This window comes from Corvus brachyrhynchos, unplaced genomic scaffold, assembly GCF_000691975.1.
Source record: "Corvus brachyrhynchos isolate BGI_N302 unplaced genomic scaffold, ASM69197v1 scaffold544, whole genome shotgun sequence".
NCBI lineage: Eukaryota > Metazoa > Chordata > Aves > Passeriformes > Corvidae > Corvus > Corvus brachyrhynchos.
The window spans coordinates 1017501-1038809 of record NW_008238325.1 but is presented as its reverse complement, the minus strand read 5'-3'; the positions used below and the strand labels follow the sequence as shown (position 1 = coordinate 1038809).

The window sequence follows — 21309 nt, the reverse complement described above, 5'->3', positions numbered from 1 at the left end:
GCTTGTCCCTAATGCATTCAGCCCTGCTAAGCTGTTAAATAAGAAACCACAGAGCACTAAAAATATTGCAATTTCTGCCTTTTCAGCCTCCCTGGCTGCTCTACTGGGCCTTCAAGCACACCTTGGTTGCCTCTCACAGCACTTTGTGCCAGCCCTTGCAGACAGATCCCTCCTGCTGCCCCGCTCGGCTCCGTGCGCTGCCTCAGATCAAACTGGAGCTGATTCCCAGCTCCCTGACAGGCTCGAGGCACCAGAGGAACAGCAGAATGTGCCTCTTTTCGTGGCTTTGTTTCTCAAGTTGTCAATTAGCAGGAGGGAAAGTGTCACTCTCGCCAGCAGCTTCAGTTCCGTGCCCAGATTTTTTTTGGTTTTTTGGGAGCGTCGTTTGTCAAAGTGTCGCTCGTGGAAGCTTGCTGGGGGTTTTTATGTCTCTGGAAATATTCTTAAAGGATGTTCTTTCATTATCTGGTGTTCGTTTAGACCAAGTGCTTTTGAAGTGATGTTGTTAGGCTTCGGGAATTTCTGAAGTTGACAACAATAAAGAAGGCTGGGAAGTTGAAATTCTTTGGTTTCGACAACAGTGTTCTCTTTTTTTTTTTCTCCTCTTGTTGTTAAAATCTGTGGCTTAGCATTTAAAAAAGAAGGGAAAAAAAGAAAAGAGAAGTTTCCCCAGTTTTTAGGTTTTTCTCATACTACAAGCAAACTTTTTTTCCGCTCATTTGCGGCTCTTGGTGCTGCTCCCCTGCTCGTGGCCTTAGGGATGCACTTTCCCAGCCTCATCCCTCCCAGCTGCTGAGGAGCTGCAGGGATTCAGGGATACAGGGTGCCCTTGGGATTCAGGGATGTAGAGTTGGGGATTTTGGGAGGCTCCACCTGGGCTGTCCCTCCTCATCTCTCTTCTTGTGCTGGAGCGTGTCCAGGGAAGGGAACAGAGATGGGGAAGGGGCTGGAGCCCCAGGAGCGGCTGAGGGAGCTGGGAAAGGGGCTCAGGCTGGAGCAAAGGAGGCTCAGGGGGGACCTTGTGGCTCTGCACAAGTCCCTGACAGGAGGGGGCAGCCGGGGGGGTCGGGCTCTGCTGGCAGGGAACAGGGACAGGAGGAGAGGGAACGGCCTCAGGCTGGGCCAGGGCAGGCTCAGGGTGGATTTTGGGGAAATTCCTTCATGGAAAGGGTTGTAAAGCATTGGAAGGGGCTGCTCAGGGCTGTGGTGGAGTCCCTGGAACTGTTCAGGCCCTGTCCCTGGGATTGTTCAGAAAATGTGTGGATGTGGCACTGGAGGATGTGGTTCAGTGGGAGTGTGGTGGTGGTGCCAGGTCATAGTTGGACCTGACATTTTAAAAGTCTTTTCCACATTTTCCTGTCCCTGCTCTTCAGTAGGATGGCACTAAACCCTTTCATTGTCCCTGCAAGTGACACCCCTGGGTCACCTTGTGCTCAGGGCTCGTTGTGTTCCGTGGGCCTGTTCAAATTAAATATTGGTAAGGTACCCACAAAGCAAATAAGAGCAGAAGAGTGATCCTTGCAGTGAAGGGGCTGAGGGACTGACGTGGCTTTTTCTCTTCGTGTAAAACATTTCCTGCTGCTGCTTGGGTGGAAAATTCTGTGGATTTGCTGCAGCACAATCACATTTGCAGCAGCAGCACATACTCAGTGCTACCTCTGGTGAGTACCTGAAGGTGTTCTCATACTCATTTTGTGATAACTCCACAGCTGCTACCTTTACTTTTACAGGATACTGGAAACAACTGAAGGTTTTAAGGGTTTATTTTTTAATATTCAAGAAAATTATAAAGGATCATGCTCCAGGAAAATTAAGTACTTATTTTGTCCTCATTCTTGAAGATAATTGCCCAAATATTCAGAATGTAATGTTTTAACCTTGCTACTGCAGGTGTGCTACTTACTTATTTTATTTCTAGGTGTGGATTTCCATGTTATTTATGGATTTTCATTATTATTTAAAGTTATCTCAAAAAAATGAAGGAAGCAGACTGCTTATAATTCTACACAGGTGAACATATGTGAATACAGGGCATGTAGATAAAAGAGGAATATCCTAAAAACAAATCCAAATAAAAACAAACTCTGGACATGGTGACTTTTTACAGAGTCTCCATAGTATGAAAATTATATTCTTCAAAGATGCAGGAATTAATAATACAATATATTATATTTTATATAATGTACAGCATGTATTATTTTTTAACATAAAAAGAAAAGAAAGGAGAGAAAAGAAAGGGGAAGGAAAAGTTAAAAGTGGGATTTTTTTGTCAAGGAGCCAAATATTTTCCTTTGACGTAATCAGTTCTGCAGGATGTGGAAATGGGAGTCTGCATGTGTAAATATTTATCATAACAAACACATCCTCTATAGGCTCATGCTATAGATGAGTGTGAAAGCCACATTTCCAGCAGCTGAAAGTATTTCCTCTCTCAGGTGCTGTTCCTACACCAGAATAACAACAAAAAAATGTTCTGATTCATTCCCCAACATGGAACTTTGCATGTTGGAAGTATAGAACTTGAAATTTGACATTTTCACTATGTTGTCGTTATTTAAAAAGCTTCTTTTAGTTTTGTGCCCCCTTTATTTAAGGAAAAAAAATCACTTCATTTTGACCCATATATGCATTTGTATTCTCATAAATCAGCTTTATGGTATGGTGGGAAGTGAATTCCCTGTCTGACATCCAGAAGCAATAAATACAAAAATCTCACAGGATTATCTTGCAGGAGGTGGAGAATTTCAGCTTTTGTTATTCCCTTGCGAGGAAATGCTGAATAAAAGGAAAATCTGAACTACCTCTGCAGAGGCCTAGTGGAAGACTCCATAAGAAGTGCATTAAAATGCATTGTGAGAGGCAAAAAGCCTGACCCAAAATTCTTCTCTTAAGATATTAATGAATGGTTCTATTCTCCAGGTACTCAGTGTTTAAATCATGGAATATTTGGAGTTGGAAGGGACTCGGAAAGGCTCTGGCCATGTGTGGGACACTGCCAGCGACAGCCTGGTGGCAACACTACCTTCTTGAAAGGCAGGAAAACATAAAAATGTGTGAAGAAATATCCAAAATTTCAGCTTGTGGGAAGTCAGCACAAGAAGGGCTTAAGTTATGTCCAGTAGTGGGAATGTTGGGCTGAACAAAGTTCCCAGGGTTCAGAGGAGAAACAGCAAATTCTGAGAAACAGTCAGAATAATCAGGCTGGAGAAGATGTGGGAATTCTCTTGTGGTAGGTTTATCCATGTAATTCCAGAGATTTCAGTGGTGACCTGCCTGGCATAAACCCTGTGGGAAAAACCAGATCCAGGAAATGCTGAGGAAATGCAGAGGTGCTGTTACTGCTCAGGGTCTGCTTTGAGTTGGTCTTACTAAAACCAGTTTTGATTTATTGCTCTGTGTCCCTAGGTAAGAAAATAATTTCCATCTGGGATATGACAGCGGAAGAAGCGGGGTGGGATGTGGGACGAAAGGATATTTCCAAAGAAAAAGGAAAAAAGGGACAAAACAACCTTTGAATATGCCCCAAGCCTGCAAGTGCCACAGGATTTATAAATCACTTAGATCTGGGTAGTTTGAAACTATTTGGGGGACAAGGGGATTGATGGGAATTTGTTTGTCTGTGCTCTCTGAATGCAGAAATTCACTTCTCTCTTTGGAATTCATTTGGAAGCAAATATTAATAAGGAAGATTTTTACCTGCATCACTCTGAAGCAACAAGTCGTTGAATACAAGAACCTGAAAGGAGGTAATGATACAGTTTAGAACATTCTAAGCCATATCAAAAAAAGCAAAATTCAGACCACGACAGGATTTTTAACACGTTATTTTTTTCATTTATGCTGTATTTTCTGTAATTACTGTTGTTGTTCAACCACACACTCCCCCTGTGCTGAATTTTATTTAAAACTGTACAAACATCTTCATTATTGTGTTCCAGATCTCCGTGGTGGTTACATTAAGAAACAAAAGAACAAAGTGAAGCTGTGCCTGTGAAGAAAAACAATAAAAGTTATTTCAGCAAAGAGAGAATTTGATTTTGATTTCTGAGGTTATGCAAGAGCTACAGGAGAAGTGGGACAAGGATGACAAGGAGGAGGTCGATATCCAGAGTTCAAAGGTAGGCAGCTGATCAAAGGTTAAATACAAGAAAAGAAATGATTCCATTCTAGTTAAATATAGGACGTCGTAACCTAAATAGGGGCTTGGCTTCAATTAAAACCCTTGGAAAAAGCTTTTGTGCTGTGGGGAAGTTCTCAAAGTCAGGCAAACTTTGTTTTTATTGCTTGGAAAGATCTGTGGGAAGGGATTAGGCTCTCCAAAGGATGGGATATCTCCATTTTCACTCCAAAATGTTTCTGGTTATTAAGGGTAGAGGGCAGAACCGATGAGATCCATTTAGGATTGTAACAAGCAGAGGTGGCATGGAAATATTTCCTGTTCTAAGGTAGAGATGGAATAGCAGAGCCTAGAAAAGCATTTTCTCCAGGCTGGTCATGGCTCAGAGCACTGAACAGAGCCGAAGGTGGTGGAAAAATGGGAAAGAGAGATCTGAGGGGGCCAGGAGTTCAATGGGGAGGGGGATTTCATGAAAGGAGTGAGCTGGAATCTTGTGAAGGAAGCAGGACCTGCCTGCATGGAAAACAACAAAATGCCCTTCCCAGCATCCCTGCACTGGAACATGGATGGGAATGCTGGAGAGCAAAGAGTAATTGGAGAGGTTGGATATGCAGAGCAGGAAATTCTGTTTTCTGTCATTAGTGAATATGAGGGAAAGGTGTGAGGAATTGTGTGGATCAAAACAGGAGAAAGAGGAGCTTCTGTGGCTGTTGTTGTTTGTCCAGAGTTGTGCTGTTCTGAGGAGAGGAAGTGTCACAACAGAGAACATTTATTAAATATTTATCTGAAAGTGTAAATACTTATAAGAGCTGCTTTTAATTTCTCTTTAATCTGTTAAAAATAATAACCAGTGGAATTAAATCTATTAGCGAAAGCAATAACAAGAAGTTGGACTTGAAGCAGAGCCCAGCTCTTTGCAGGTTTCTCTTTGCTGGCTTTGTCCAAACACATCAGAGTTTGTCACTCGCCAGTACATTCAAATTTAGGAAAAAATAGCACAAATCTGCAAATTCTGTCACTTTTAGGCAGCAGCTCTTTTGGATTCAACCCAACTCCCAAACTCCTCAGTCCTAGACTTTATCCAACTATGAAAACCAAGATCCCAAGGCCAGGTTGGACGGGGCTTGGAGCAGCCTGGGATGGTGGAAGGTGTCCCTGCCCATGGCAGGGATTGGAATGAGATTATTTTTAAGGTCCTTCCCAACCCAAACCATTCCATGATTCTACAAAAACCAGATCTGAGGAGAATTTTTCTCCATGGACACAGGGCATTGGAAGCTCTTACATCAATTCCTGGACATACCTGATTTAATTCCAGCCCCTGTGTCCTGATGAACTGGTTTGGATATCCAAATCCACAAAGATGTTGAATATTTTCTCTTTTCCACAGCAGATTCTCCCAGCTGCTCCCATGCTGGCAAAGAAAACCACGGATCTGGAGGGCCTGCTCCAGATTGGATTCCTCACTCTCCTCCATCCCTGGGCTACTTTCAAGACTCAGTTAATGGCAAATAATGTTTTTAGCAGGTAATTTTTGGACATCCTGCTTGCATGTCATTTTTATTTGCCGCTCCTACACCCGGTACTCAATGCAAATTTTATCCATTTTTAAAAAGAGCTGGAATATTTCAGTATCAGCTGCTTTCTGGGCTGACCCTGAGTGTAGGGTTTGTATCAGGGGGACGAAAGGTCTCCTGAGATGATTAAAAAGGGACCCACTGGTCAGGGAGCATTTCTGAATCTCTTATGCCTTAATTATAGTAATGTGCATAATGCCTCATATGCATTAAACATTCAACTGGAACGACTCTGAATGTGAGAGCAACCATATAATAAAAGGAAAACAACCCTTACTTTAAATAATACAATTTAAATATTAATAATTTAAGTAATAGACATAGTGTGTGTTTAAGTGTGTCCACTTAACCATGCACTTGTGAATTATATATTTATATATAGCACACATCCCATGTGTATTTAAACACTTCAGCTTTCCACATGGGCTAATTTGAAGTGCATTGCATTGGATTAATTTTTAACATTTCAGTTGCAAATAATGATAATTCACAAATTCATATTGCAGTATATTTGTGTTGGTAATTGAAAGCACTGCCAAGCTTGGCTTAATCCTTGGAGTCACAGGAGATTGGTATTTCCAGCAAATGTAAAGAGGAACTTCCAAACTCTTCATCATTTATCAAAGATTTCCTGGTTTAGCTGAAAAAACCCCAAAGTTCCTCAACTGACCAGAAGAACAATCACAAAAGTGAGCTTTTTGTATAAAAGGAGGGAAGGAAAAGGAAGGAAAAGGATCCCCAAAGGTGCCCAACCCTCTTTTCCCAGCCCACCACGCTCCAGCCGTGCTGCCAGATGTTGCCATCCAGCTGCTCCTTCCAGCTCCAAGGAAAAACCCAATTATCTGTGCGTGTGTGGCAGCTTCATTAACACAAGCACAGCCGAGCGTGACGAGGTTTTATCTTTTCCATGAGTGGAACTGTAATGCCAGGGCCATCAGTGTCTCTTTAGCACAATGTCTGCTCCTGTTCTACACAGCTACTCCTCCCCAGCCCCTCACTCCCACAGTTTGTACCCAGGAGGAGCCTTTCAGTGCAGGCAGCACTTGGGAACCCTTTGGAATGACACTGATGGGAAATGAGAGCTGCTTTTCCATCATTTCCTCCCCACCCTGGTTCGTGGTGCTTTCCCTCTGAGCTGCCCTAAGCGGGTACTTCTCTTCAGCTGCTGTCAGACTGCAACAGTTCCAACAAAATTCCAATGGTTCCAAAAACTAAAGCTCAGAAAAGAAGATTTCCAGTGCAGGACTTTGTGTCTTTCAGGCAAGGCTTTGTGCCTTCAGTGGGGATTTTCTAGTGGGGTGTGCAGCAGGATTGTGTCTGTAGGAACCCAGAGTGCCGAGAATATTTCTCTGCCTGTTTTGAAGGGTTCTTACCCCCCTGAACAACACTGTTTTAGCTTCAAACCTTGGAAAAAATTACCAACAGTCAGACAACAGCTAGAAAATACAGTGGTGTGAATTAGGTGATAGACTACTAGGTAAGATTGTCACAGGGTGAAAAATTTAGAGGCTTTGGGCTTCTCTTTATAGTAAATAGATAAGAGTAAAAAATACCAAAATGGAGGATTGTTGTTGTTCTCTAAACCTTCTTCTACCACTCCATATTCTGCAGTAAAAGAAGTTTGGAATGAGTGGATAGAAAATTCCGCAGTTCCTGGTCGTGTTACTGAATAATTGGTAAGAAAGTAAAACTAATGTACGTTTTTAGTAACTATTGGTTAAAATATCTTTAAAAGGCTGCGTAAGTCTTGATAATTAGACTTCATTCCTGTTTTCTGTGCTCTATGCTGTACCTGAGTCACACTAGTGGCTCTGTTCCTCTAGTAAGACTTAATAAACAACTATCTGGAAGCATTGAAACTCAAGGAAAAGTCTCGTTTTATCTTTGAAACTCCTTGCAAGGACTTTTAGAAAATTCTCTCCCATCAGGAGAGACTTGATTTACAGCACGGTTCAGTGTCAGTGTCAAACCTCTGGGTGTTGTTATTTTACAAGTGCTGGAAAGTCAAACTCCGAGGAGAGTGAGAGTTAAAAAATCCCATCTCAGCACAAGCAGGGTGTTTAATTCTGTGGGAAACTGGATTTTCGTGGGATTTCCTGCAATGGGACACATCTGGGCTGGATCCAGAGTGGCTGAGGGAATGTGGGATGGGAGAGGCTCTGCAGGGAGTGACCCCGGGGTGGCCAAGTGAGTTTGAAGCTGGGATTTCTCAACCTGGGCAAGTTTCTCAGGAATTGTTATCCTGGGCCCTCAGTACAACCATCCCCTGGGGCTGAAACTTGGGATTCAGGCGAGGTGCTGGGCCTCTCCAAGCTGAAAAGCAGACAAGGAGGTTCCCCAAATAAATAAGAAGAAATTATTTTTTTGGAAGCCTCTCAAAGGTGAAAAAAAGACAAAAATGAGGTTCCTCAAATGAATAAGGACAAATTTGTTTTTTGGAAGCCTTTTTGCTGTCTCTAATATTTCCTATGTCAGATGTGAGGGTGCAAAGTGTGGCACATAAGGTGAAAGCTCACCCCTTGCTGGAGCAAAAGGACACATCCTCACATCTGCTTGCAGCTGGAGAAACAGGGAAGTTTTATTTTTCAAAATATGAAATATAAAATATTATATATATAATATAATATTTTATATTATAAAATGATTATTTTCTTTGCCAATTTCGTTACCATTTCACAGCAAAGTTTCAATAAATTCACCCCTATGATTGCACTAACCCACCTAGGAGATGTTGGCTATTGAGTTTTTTACCCCAAAATTTTAAAGCAAAGAGGAATCCTTTAAATGAATGTAAAGCACAGTCCCTGGAGATCACCACTACCTCCAACAGCCATTTCTTCCCCTCAAATTTAATTGTAAATATGTTTTCCCAGTCTCTTTAGTTCACGTGCTGCACTCTTGGGATAAAAGGAGGCTTTAACATTAATTGTTATTATGGTAAAAACACAACAACAACATTTCCTTCCGTGAAATAAACACACAGAGACCAACACTCATTAATTAACCTTGAAACCTCAGGTTTAATTTTACAACTTCAGGTTCAAACATGGGAAACACAAAGATGTGGCTGAAGTTGTACAAAACCCCCTCAACTTCAAATGATTTTTTCAAGTATTTGAGTATTTTGTAGATCAGAATCTTGAAATATTATTTCATGCTAAATCAGTCATCTGTAAACATTTGCTTTGACTTCAATTCTTTTCCATAGTAGTAACTTGCATGGGTGTAATTAAAATTAGGATGGAATTTAGATATGGGCAAAATAATGCCTTCAACTCCACTTAGGTAACAACAGCTGCATCTTTTTTCACAAAATGTATTAGATAATAAGTCAGACAGGAATTCTACTCTGAAAAAAACAGTTTTCCCTTCAGTTCTCAGCTTTCAAAGATGAAGTTCTCCTAAAGTGTCACCACTGGGACGTGACTGCTTTGTACACAAAATACCTGGATACGAACTGGCTGTGCTGGTGTGGTTTTAAGGGAAAAATTGAAAGAGGTGTTGCAAGTCTGAGAAAACCCAGTGGTGTGGCTGATGTTATTTTCCATTTCAGCTCCATTGCAGGGTGTAGTTCTGGCCCAGTTGCAGCTGGAGCTTGGTGATTGTCAGGAGCTGAGAATAAAACACACAAAATGGGCATTTAGGAATTCAGCCCTGAAGATCCACGGTGTTTTCTGTGCTCCAGGGAGATATTGGCTGCTCATTTTAACCTACAGGAATTGATTCCTCTTTTTTTTTTTCATTTGTGTTTTTATCACTACAAACAGTTTAACCGGCACAGATCTGGGAGTCTGACCATGACTGTCTGATCCCTTCCTTCATTCACAGGCTCTTTTAGAAGTCAGGTTCCTTTTACTTTAAAAATAAAGGAATTTTTTAAAGGCAGCCAAACTCAGAATACACTGTAATTCAGCAGTGCCTATGATTTTTTTTTCCATCAGAAAGTCAACAGCAGAATGAAACATTTCCATTCTCTTTTATATTTTTAACCCCCTTTTTTTTTTGTTGTTGTTGCGTACAAAAATTTTATATTCTGATTTTGCACTGAAAGAGAGGACAAACTAGAACATGAGAGAAGGCTGAATCCCAAAGGAAGGCTAGGAACATCCCAGTAACAAGAGGTTTGTAACTCTCATTGTTTGGGGAGACAGGAGAGAGTGAATCCCTGGACAGACACAACCCACAGAGATGGAAATCCTGGTGCTCTGAAGCTGGCTGAAGGTTTCCCAATAACCTTAGAAAAAGTGGGATTTGCCTTGCCCGGGTGGGAACTGAGTGCTGCAGTGCCCAGAGCCAAAATGGGACAGGACAGAGCAGGAAATGGTGGGAGGCAAACAGGACTGGGAGAGGGAAATGTTGTCAGACAAGAACGACAACAGCGGGGTCATGCAGAGACCAGGAATATACTCAGAGATGCTTTGCCTCCTGTCACAGCTCCAGGTTGCAGGGAAGCTGTTAGGGAACAAAATCCACTTTTCCAGAAGCAGTTTGGGTTCCTCAACAGGGACTTCTGGGCTTGAAAGCTCTAGCACACACAATATTTTCTATGCATTAAATTGTATTAAAGAATCATTACCTGATGGCAGCTTGTGCATCTTTCTGAAAGATGGTATATTTTAAATATGGTAAATATATAAATATTTTAAATATGGTAAATATATAAATATTTTAAATGTGCTAAATACAGAAATATTTTAAATGTGCTAAATATATTAATATTTTAAATGTGCTAAATATATAAATATTTTTAAATACGCTAAACATAGAAATATCTTAAATGTGGTAAATATAGAAATATTTTAGATATTCTAAATAGATAAATAGGTAGATATATAAATAAATATGCTAAATAGATAATTAAATGTGGTAAATATAGAAATATTTTAGATATGCTAAATAGATAAATAGGTAGATATATAAATATTTAAATATGCTAAATAGATAGCTATTTTAAATATGGTATTACAGCTGAATCTCCACAGGTTTCAGAGCACAAACGCAGGTGGGAAACCTTTTTTAACCCTTCAAGCAGATCTCACCTTCTTGTTGCTCTCATAGACCACGTCGGGGGATGATGGGATTGCCTGCCCATTCTGAGACACTGTCACCTGCTGGACACTGGTGGGCACCCCCAGGACTTTGATGTCAGTAAACATCAGGTTGTTTGGATCAGTGTAATTCTGATGTATAACTCTGATATCCAAAACAGTCTGAAAGGAAGAGGGAAAATATCAGCGATTGGGATTAGACTGGGACAAATCCAGAGCAGCTGTGGCTGCCCCTGGATCCCTGGCAGTGTCCAAGGCCAGGTTGGACGGGGCTTGGAGCAGCCTGGGATGGTGGAAGGTGTCCCTGCCCATGGCAGGGATTGGAATGAGATTATTTTTAAGGTCCCTCCCAACCCAAACCATTCTGGGATTCTATGAAATCCACTTGAGTTTTCCATTTGCTGTCCTCACTCCAGGTTTTTGGTTCAAGTTTTTTTCCTAATTACCTGTGTGTTGTGATTTATTTTTCCAACACTGAAAGCTTTCCTCCACTTTGTTAACCTGGCCAAATCCTGGGCTTTTCAGGTCCTTAATTGCCACTCAGCTGATTGATGTGAGGAGTGAAGCAACGAGAAATTCTCAACCCCTGGATGGGCAGCAAGTACTGCAGGACAAACCCCTCCTTCCCTGCCCCTGTCTCACTTTCCAGCTTCTGTGGGAGCAGCTCCAGGCTCTAATCCTTCTCCTTTTTGCCCTCCCAGAACAGCTCCTTCCTCCCCATCGCCTCCCTCAGCACTCACAGGCCTGCTCTCGTGCCATTACTGAGATTTTAAGGAGATTATGGATTTCTTCAGGATGTACCCAGATCCCACACAAATGTGCTGTGACACAATCCCACGTATTTAGGGCTCAGAGGGTGAGTGTTTTTCATTGTTGGTTGATTCAAGACCTCTTTAATTAAGCTTTTCCTTACCAAGTTTTTGTAGGAGCAGGGAAAGGTGCATTTATTTTATAATCTCCTTACAACTGCAAATACTGAGTGTTAGCAAAACAAACTCCCTGCCTTAGCAATTAACACCCTTTTATTTGACAAAGACAGAATTAAAGGAGAAGAAAGAACAGTGTGGATAAAATTAGAAGCACACTGGAAAGTAATGAAATAAGAAAGTGTGTTTTCTGCTACAATAGAAAGAGCTTTGCTTTTAAAGCAAAACTCCCTATAATTAGAGCCTAATTTATTTGCAGATACTCGATGGTTATGATAAGAAGTGAAATCTGACAATTGTACTTAACAATACACTCCAGGATCACTCCTAAGCTCATTCTTAACACAGTTTAATCACATTTCTTCTAGCCTAATCAACTGTGAGCACAGTTTAATGTAAGGTTGGGATATGTAGACATTAGGAAGACCCAAATTAAAATACCCACAGTTAAAAATACAATAAAATCACCCAAAAGTGCCTATTAAATACATATAAGCTAATGTGATTACCTGATTAGCAGTAAATGATGTTAGCAGGTAAACACCATCTTCATATGCATCTGTTGTAAAGAAAGAATAAAAGAATTAAAAGGAATCAAATGCCTTTTCTATCCACCTTATTTAACACATTATTGAAATTTCAGCTCAAGGATTGTGTCCATGGACAACTTACAAATATAAGGGATGTATTTGTATGTAAATAAAGAGAAGTCGTGCATTTCCAGAAGATAAATGCTGTTAGACATAAAATATTTTCAGTGCGTTTCAAGTTTAAATGAGGACAAAAGGAGAACATTTTAGAGGTAAGAGATAAAAGCAGACAAAGAAGCAGCACTAGGAAGATCAGGAGAGTTTAGATGAGGAGAAAAATGTTCCTGTTTCTCACTGAAGAGTCATTTCCCACATCCCCCTCCATTCACTGCCCAATTACAGGTGACACCTGACCATGACAGAGGCTGCTGCCTGTCTGAAATGGCTGTTTTTATTTTCCCAGCCCTATAATTCAGCTATGCCTGCCCTCAGAGCAGTGCTGACATCTGGGCATTGAGGCTCCTGCCTCGAGTGGTGCCTGTGAGATGCTCCTGGTAGTCCACGTAAATCCCATTTATCATCAGATTCCCTAAACATCGCCATCATCTCTGGATTCCGGTGCTGACAGCGTGTGTGAAGCACCTCCAGATCCACCCCCAGTCTCCTGCAAACTCCCCCCACATCACATTTCCCGCATTCCTGATGGGAATCTCAAGCCAGAGCTCATTGTCATTATGAGGGTAAAGCACTCTGGGAGGGGAGGATAAATGACAGCATCATCCCTTACCTGCAGACAATTTAAATTTAGCTATGTTGAGGAAATCCGTGAAAGTTCTCACATGATCTATGGTCATGGCTCCCATAGGATTGGGGATGGAACTTTGTTATCTGCGTTGCCTCAGGCCCAGGTCATGATTTCATTTATACAACATATCAATTCTATAAATCACAGCGTTGTGTGGCTCAAATCAGGAAGAATCATGTTTCTGTAATGCTGATCTGCAGGTTTAATTCCGGTTTTGCCTCTGAGGGCGGGTTCAGATCTGTCCCCCAGAAATGGGGTGGCTGTGGCTGAGTCTCTCCCTTCCCCTCTCCTCCTCCTTGGACACCCCACAGTTTGTTTCATCTCTCTCTAATTCACATCCTCAGGTTTGGCTTTGTCTGCTTGAATTTGGTCTTTGAATATCTCCAAGGATAGAGCCTCTCTTGGCAGGATCCAGCCATTCCCACAGCAAAAAAAAAAGGGTTTTAGGGAGGTAAGAAACCCTGGACGTACCAATGCGAACCCCATCATCCCAATAAAGGTGTCCTTCTGCAAACAGAGCATCATCCAGGGCCACCGTGAGTCCCATCGCGTTCTTCCGGCTGTGGAAATCACAATTTCCTCAGCTAATCTCATTCCATACTTCCCAAATGGCAATTTCTTTACAGAAATGTTGTGTACCACCCAGCCGACCTCCCACAGCCATCTTCCCATCCCATACTGTTAAAGGAGACCATTGGAAAAAAAACCAAAACCCCAAAAAAGATCACTTAAATTTAAAATTTTCACTTCTTCCTACCTGTAAGCAGTTGTATTAGCAGGTATCTGCCAAGGCAGGATGTATCCACCTCGGATATGCAGGTTGATATGATCCAAAGGAGCTTGTAAAGTTTGGAGCTGTCCCCTAAAGCCAGTATCTGCCTCCTGTGTGCAAAAACATTGAATCTTTTACAGAGTTTTCCTTCAGATTGCAGTGATAATATTTCTCTAGACAGGTTAATTAGGAGTTGTTACTGCAGGAGTAACTATTAACAAGAGGAACCCCGAAATTTCGGCCCTATAAAAGCCTGGGCTGACCGTGGGTGACAGCAGCTGAACCAAAGGGGCCAAGCAGTGAAACACAAACCTGTGATTAATGAAGGGAGTTTTGATCCTGCTCTTCCTGTTACCAAATCTTTTATTATATTCTGGGAAAAATTATGCAGCTAAACCTGGTTTGTTTTTTTCTTTATCAGAGCATTCCGTTACAAAAACCTTCTGTGTCTTGTTCAAGGGTTACAAAAAGTGAAAAGAGCTCTAAGTTAAAGGTATTACTTCACCTTTTCATTTACTGTAACTCTGGTCATGTTGTTATACATTATTATAAAGGAATCGAGGATTTTTAGTATTTTTTTAATCAGCTGAGTAGATTTTATGTTTCTAAGAACTTCTATTAAATGCAAATGAGGCAGGAGAGTGTTCCCACCTCCCTGCCACACAGCACTGTGGAAAGACAGAAGATACAAGTTAAAATATAAGTTTTAAAATGCAATTTTTATAGGATGACTTACTGTGTAGTAATCATACCAGCGGGCATTGGGGAAATAAGCCTCCACACTTCGAGCATCCTGCAATTAAACACACAAGTTTTAGGCACCTCAAATCAAAAAGTGAAGCTTAAATTAAATGACTTTAATAATTGGTGCTTAAATTGGTGCTCACCGGTTGCATCACGGGGCTGATGAGCAGGGCAGGACCCCAGAGGAACTGCTGGTCGATATCCCACGTTTTTCTGTCCTCCACAAACCTGTCAGGATGAGACAGCAAGAGCTGAACTTTCCCAAAGTGTTCCTCCTTGAAGACCCTTCTGTCAGTAATTGAACCCACTCTTTCTAATATCTATTGCCTCGTTACTGCTGTTAATAATTCAGAGATCAATTAATGGTTGCCAGGAACGCACAAAGTGAAACTCATTAGAGAAATGCAAGTTAGTACTTTAGATTTCTTTCCATTTCTTCGCTTTTGCTTTTCAGTATGCTGAGACAACAAAACTCTGAAGGTCTTATGTTTATTATTACAATAATAACAACTTGGACAACCTGGGACAGATTTTCTAATTTAAGCCACTATTTTCTGAGTTTCTTGGAAAAAAGTAAATCACCACATGTAAAAACCTCTGTTTTTCCCAGCCAGGACTTATGTTTATAATTGAAGGGGAAAATGCTGTAAACTCTGTTGTTAGGGGGTCACAACTAGAAGAGTTTTAAAGGGAATTCCTGGTCAGGAGAGCAGGGGAACTGCACTTACTCGTGGAGAAGGGGGCGGACCACGGTGCTGCCGTGGGCGTGGGCGTCATGCATTAAGGTGTAGAGATAAGGCAACAGGGTGTATCTGATGTTCAGCACGTCCCTGGAAATGCTGTGGAATGTGGCATTCCAGGCAGCAGGATCTTGCCTCTGGAGGAGAAGAGAGTGTTGTTAGAGAAGCTGGATTGGACTGCCTGGGAAAGCTAAGAAAAAAAACCAAACCCAAATCAACGTAGCAAAACAAACCAAGGAGATTTCGCCTCTGAAGCAGAGCATCTTCAGTTATTTATTCTTCAGCTCAGGAGAGAGTGAAAACAGTGGCTGGCACTGTCATCCCCAAGATGGCAACTGAAAGGAGGAAAGCTGATAAAAACTGTGGGGAAATGCTGCAAAAACGTTTAATGCAAGGTGTCCCCAAGGCGTGACACGTCCCCCTGTGCAGCATCCACCAGCCCCCTGGGCCCGGCCTCGCAGCAAGGGTCTGAGGCACCAGTGACTGACGGCAGGAGAGCTCCCAGTCTTTAGGAAAGGCATGGAACAGTACCTTGGCAAAGTGGCTAAGACTGGAAGCACCATGATAACCCCAAATCTGCATTTTGAGGCTTTCCCAGGCCTGTGGAAGGTGTGTGCTGCGAGATAAAGCACCCGGCTCTCAAAAGGAGGCTTTAATCCATTAGATATTTGCCATCTAAATAGCTCCACTCTGCTAGACCTGAAGCTTTCCCCGGAACAGAAGTGCTGTTGCCCTTTCTTTTCTTTTCCCAGTTATCTTGTTGGACAGCTTTCTCCACTCCAGTCCTTAGCCTCCATTTAGGCAATTCTTTCCCTTTCCTTTTAACAGAACTACAATATCTGATGGTGGCAAATGTGCAAAGCACAGAAATTCCTGAGTCTCACTCCAGCATCTTATTCCACTGCCCCATTTTCTCATTTGTTGTGTAATTATGGGCAATTAGGGCTGAGAGCACTGAGGTCGGTTGTGCTCCTTGAAGTTTTTGCCATAAAATCTCCACTTTAGCTCTGCTGTAGCACATTGAAATCCAAATGGCCCAGAGGAGAAAATATGTAGAGTTTGATTCAGTCTGAGCAAAGTCAGAACATACTTCCTTCAAGTGTCCAAATCCCAGAGCTGCCCCTCTGTGGGCATAAAACCTCCCAGGTGATGGGAAGGCTTGTAGCAGAGCCAGCATAGAAAAAATGTCAATTTTCATTTGATAAAGAGCCAAAAGTGTTCTTTTCTTCTCCATTTTAATTGAAATGTGGGGAGTTGTTGTGCCAGGCCAGTTGTGGGTTGTTCTGGCTGGTTTTTCCCGGGTGTTGCAAGGGCCCAGGTGTTAACAGCTATTAAAATATTGCCACTCACCTTTGTTCCTTTCTGATTGTGATTCCTCGAATACGGGTAAAATGCACCCAGCTGCATCCAGCGGAGGCACATCTCATACTCTGCGTCTTGGAAGAAGCCACAGATATCAGCTCCTGTCTGAAATTTTCAGAATAACCCAAATGGGAAACTGTATTACCATGTCCAGCATCAGGGTAATTAAATAGAAGTTAATAACTCATTAGCTTACGTAAGATATTCCAAAGAGACTGAACTCCAGCATGCCTGAAAAGAGAAACAAATCGGTGTTACTGGCTGGGTTTTTTCACATGATGGTTACACAGACAATGTTTATTGCACTGCTGAATCAAAAGAGAAAACAACAAACAAAAGCCCCACAATTTCTCGAATGTGTGGTGTTTTCCTACTGCAGGGATGTGGGTGGACAGGAGCAAAGAAAAAAGTGAGTGGCAGGACACAGTGCATTGAGGAGTCTGGTCCCAAGGGAATTAAAGGGGTAAGAAAGGTGTAAGAAGAAAAAGGAAAAATTAGGAATTGACCACAAATTCTGGTTGCTGAGCCAATTTTTTACATCTAAAATCACAGGAATACAGAAAGCAAGGAAGTGAAGGAGAAGTAAAACCAGGCTGGATAAAGCTTGGAGCAGCCTGGGACAGTTCAAGGTGTCCCTGCCATGGCAGGGGTCCCTCCCAACCCAAACCATTCCATGACTCGGTGATCCCAGGAATGCAGACCCTTTTCCTGCCACGTACCAACCACAGATTTGGGCAGCTGATCCCAGGCTGCCGTATTGTCCCCCAGCCAGTGCCCTGACCACCGCCCGCTGCTGGGGTACGTGGACCGGGTGATGACGATCCCGCGCTCCTTGGTGGCATTCTGCAAAGCCCTGGATGGAAAACAGACAGAGAAACGAGTTACAGGAGAAATACTACAGGAGAAATACTGCAGGAGAATTTATTGCATAAGGGCCTCTGAAAAGAAATCTGTGGGTTTATATTATCATAGGGAAGGGCTGCATTATATACATCCAATCCATTCGTGCTTTTTATGGCAATTCAGTATGATCCACACACAATCCCAGCAGTGTTGGCCAAGCTGCAGCTGCAAAGAGAACTGGCAAACAAAGAAGGATTAAAATACATTTTTCCAGCTCAGGCTCACTCCTGTATGGGAAAATAGGAACATAGCAAAGCTTTTCTAAGCGCATTTTCCAAAGGCTCCACAATGTGTTCCAGGGCACATCATTCCTTTGTTAAAGTACCTGAAAATTTGAAGCAATAGTTGAAAATAATTCAGCAAAAATCAAACCAAAGGAGTAAAAACAGAGGTAGCAGGATTACTGGATGTCTCAGTGTAAGTTTAGTTGACTAAAAGGTACCGGAATAAAAGAAAAAAAAAAAAAAAGAGTCAGGGATTTGTAATCCCTTCAGAAAGACCAAGGTGACAAGATATCAATAGGAATATTAGTCAGAAAATCGCCCTGATTAAATCCCACTGCTCTTCCAGCGAGAGCTCCACCTTAATTGCCCAAGCTGCTGCTTCACTAAGGCACTATTTGCTTATTTTTCTATAGGATTTGCAGCTTTAGTGACACCATAATTACAGCAAAGATACACAAGTCACTTAAATTACCACAGCAATTAGACCAGACTAATGTGCCACAGTTATTTCCTCCAGGACAAACAGTAACTTTTCCAGGATCCTTTATTCTTTTGCAACACACTGCCCAACATTTTCATTCTCCCTTTGCTTTCCCTGTGCCAATAATGCTTTGGAAGTGGCAGCTAAAATTTCAAAAGTGAAGGCAGTGAATGTCACGTGTAGACCTGCTCAGGGATGAGCACAACCTGAGTGTTCTGGGACTGGAGGCTCAGGCCTAGAGCTCCATAGCTCTATCCATGAAAATCAATTATTCAGATCACAAAGGCTGAATTAACCTCCAAACAGTTCCTGTGTTCACTAATAAAGGTTCTGGCCATGCAAAAACCTCATTACAAAAGAACAGCATCAAGGTAATATCCTGAAGTTTCTGTGTTTTAAGGATGGAGAACTGAAATGACACCAGGTTACATAAAATACTGATGCTCACTTTTCAGTAACAGTCTTTGCTGAGTTTTGTGTGCAAATAATCTTTCTGTTTGGATGGTTTAGTATCAAAATAAATTATTACATTTCTTCAGTTTCACAACTACCCCTTCAGTTACTGCCAAAAAATAAGTTTTGGACTGAAATATATGTGTGTATATATTTTGTAGATAACATTTCCTATAAATTTCCAGTGTGAGAATATCTGTGGGAACTGAGAGATTTATTGTAGTGATTTCTGTTGCAGTGCCTTGCAAAAGAGAGGGGAATATTTCAGTTCATACTTAAAGCACAGAAATGATGGCAATGTTCCTTTTCCTATCAAACTATTGTCTATTCCATTGAGTTTGCACAGCAAGGTTTTGGCAATGGGGGGGCTGCAGGGGTGGCTCCAGTGAGAAACTTCCTGGAGCTTCCCCATTTCTGATGGAGCCAAGAGGGACCTGCCCATGGCTGAGCCCATCAGCAGCACTGAGTGACTTCGGGATAACAGGAATAGGAAAGGGAAACATTGCTCCCAACAGCAACTGGAGCTGGAGAGAGGGGTGAGGGTATGTGGGAGCAGCAGCCCTACAGATCCCGGCTCAGTGCAGGAGGGGCAGGAGATGCTCCAGGCTCCAGAGTTGGGATTTCCCCAGGATGTTCCATGGGGGAGCAGAGATCCACCTGCAGCTCCTGGAGGAGCCCAAACCAGAGCAGGAGGATGCCCAAAGGAGGTTGTGATCCCGTGGGACGCCTGTGCCAGAGCTGGATCCTGGCAGGAAGCTGTGGACCCCTGGGGAGAGGAAGAGAGTGGGGAGGAGAGAGACAGCGTGAGATGAACTGACTGCAACCCCTGCTCCATGTCCCCTCTGCCTCTGCTGGGGAGCAGGTAGAACAAGAAATGAATTAGGAAAGAAGTGAAGATGGGGGGGAATTGAGATTTAGTTTTCATTGTCATGATCCTCTCTGATTTGATTGGTTATAAATTAGTCTCCACAACTGAGTTGCTTCACCTGTGGCAGTAACTGGGGAGTGATCTCTCTCTGTCCTTGTCTCAATCCATGAATCTTTCTTTATATTTTCTTTCCTCTTCCCAGCTGAGGAGGGGAGAGCTGGAGGGGCTTTGGTGGCACCTGGAGCTCAGCCAGGTTCCAACCCACCACATTTTGTGATGCACAAATCCTGTGACATCCAGCTGACAACACAGGGATCAGACATTCCCTCCTGTCCTGTCAGCAATTTCACCCCTGCCTTAACTGGCAGGGCTGTGCTGGCAGGCTGCCAGTGGAGCATCCTCTCACAAATCCAAATAGCCCTGATATTTTCTCTCTTTATGGTAATATCAAAGTTACCCAGGGCTTTAAGGTCGTTAGGACCTGCACAGAAAATCTGCGCCTTGCTCACTCATTGAATTGTAAATGAAACAGCCCAGCTCCATTATCATTAGATCGGGCGTTATCTAAAGCAGGCTGAGGACAATTCAGAGGGACAGATAATGACGTTTGCCTTGGAACTGGGAAAAGAAATGCTGAAAAGTAAAGCTTTCCTCTCACACTTTGCATTTTAAAAGTCACCCTTCCCCCTTTTCACTGCATTTTAAATAGAGAACATAATCGAGCCCGTCTGAAATTCACATGATTGAAAAACTCGCTTCATTTTCCCTCACTGGATGTGAAGTGTGAGGAAAACCAGAACCAACCTGGAGTAAACCAGGCAGTCCCAGCAACACCTAGAAACAGTAAGTACATGGTGTTTTAATTACAGTAATTATGTGCCGAAGGGATTTATTGCAGGGGAACCATGGAAGCACATCTCCAGCTCAGCCCAGCACAGACCCCCCTCACCTTCTCCTGCAGCTCTGGTCCCACCTCCCTTCCTGCACCACAGGGAGATCCCTGACTGGAATAACTCCAGGAGCTGCCCAGTCCTTGGAGCATCCAACTCCACTTGGAGCTGGATTGAAGAACCAAATTAATCAGAGTGAAGAGAAAGATCACTCAGGCATCTGAAATAAACCACTGATAGTTTTGGCTGTAGGAATGTAGACATGGAATATCCATTTGGAACACATTTTGGAGACAGCATGGAATATGCAAAGCACTTACTCCAGCGTGGGTTTGGCTTGGGACCATCCATAAAGGCTGTGGACATCGTAGTGTCTGACTGGGGTCCCATCTGCGAGGTATTGTTGAGCTTCCATGCACATAGTTTTGTAGGGTAATCCTTCTGACCTGTATCCCAAACCTTGTGGAAAGGGAAGAAACATATTTATTATTATCAATAGGCATATACTAATCATTTGAGTTACTTTTCCTTAATTTTCCTAATCTGTTAGGCATTCAGTCTCTTTATACTGTCACTTATTTATAACTATAAAAATGTCTTCTCCAAAATGGACTATTTCCAATATTCCTCTGCAGGTGTCTGGGTCTGTGAATGTTTTAATAGTTCGGTTACAGATGCTCTTACTACAGAGGCTCAAAGAATAATCAGAGTAGATCAGAATATATTTCAAATCTTTTTAAACACTGTCACACCAACCACATAAACAGAAAAATGGGTGTGGTGGGGGTATGATCTGTGTCTGAATATTAATTTCCTGGAAATTCCTGAGAAACCACTCATGAAACCTGAATACAACAGTAAGCAGCGAG

General features: G+C 42.4%; 1 protein-coding gene and 1 long non-coding RNA gene across 2 annotated transcripts in view; one reads left to right on the top strand and one right to left on the bottom strand.

Moving 5' to 3' along the window:
* The first annotated feature begins 2243 nt into the window (after window positions 1-2243).
* Window positions 2244-7079, top strand: LOC108446792. The gene is made up of 3 exons (XR_001862094.1): window positions 2244-3746; window positions 3939-4118; window positions 5508-7079. It is a non-coding gene; the product is annotated as an uncharacterized LOC108446792 (long non-coding RNA).
* A 1608-nt stretch (window positions 7080-8687) lies between these two features.
* Window positions 8688-21309, bottom strand: part of SI (sucrase-isomaltase) — a 43237-nt gene continuing 30615 nt past the window's right edge. Inside the window, exons 37-48 of the mRNA XM_017734348.1 lie at window positions 20761-20899; window positions 17341-17474; window positions 16818-16852; window positions 16610-16726; window positions 15248-15396; window positions 14663-14747; window positions 14512-14568; window positions 13761-13885; window positions 13475-13563; window positions 12178-12227; window positions 10734-10904; window positions 8688-9306 (exon numbers count right to left, since the gene is read on the bottom strand). Coding sequence (XP_017589837.1) covers window positions 9244-9306; window positions 10734-10904; window positions 12178-12227; window positions 13475-13563; window positions 13761-13885; window positions 14512-14568; window positions 14663-14747; window positions 15248-15396; window positions 16610-16726; window positions 16818-16852; window positions 17341-17474; window positions 20761-20899 — 1214 coding nt within the window. The 3' untranslated portion in view covers window positions 8688-9243. The remainder of the gene's footprint in view (window positions 9307-10733; window positions 10905-12177; window positions 12228-13474; window positions 13564-13760; window positions 13886-14511; window positions 14569-14662; window positions 14748-15247; window positions 15397-16609; window positions 16727-16817; window positions 16853-17340; window positions 17475-20760; window positions 20900-21309) is intronic.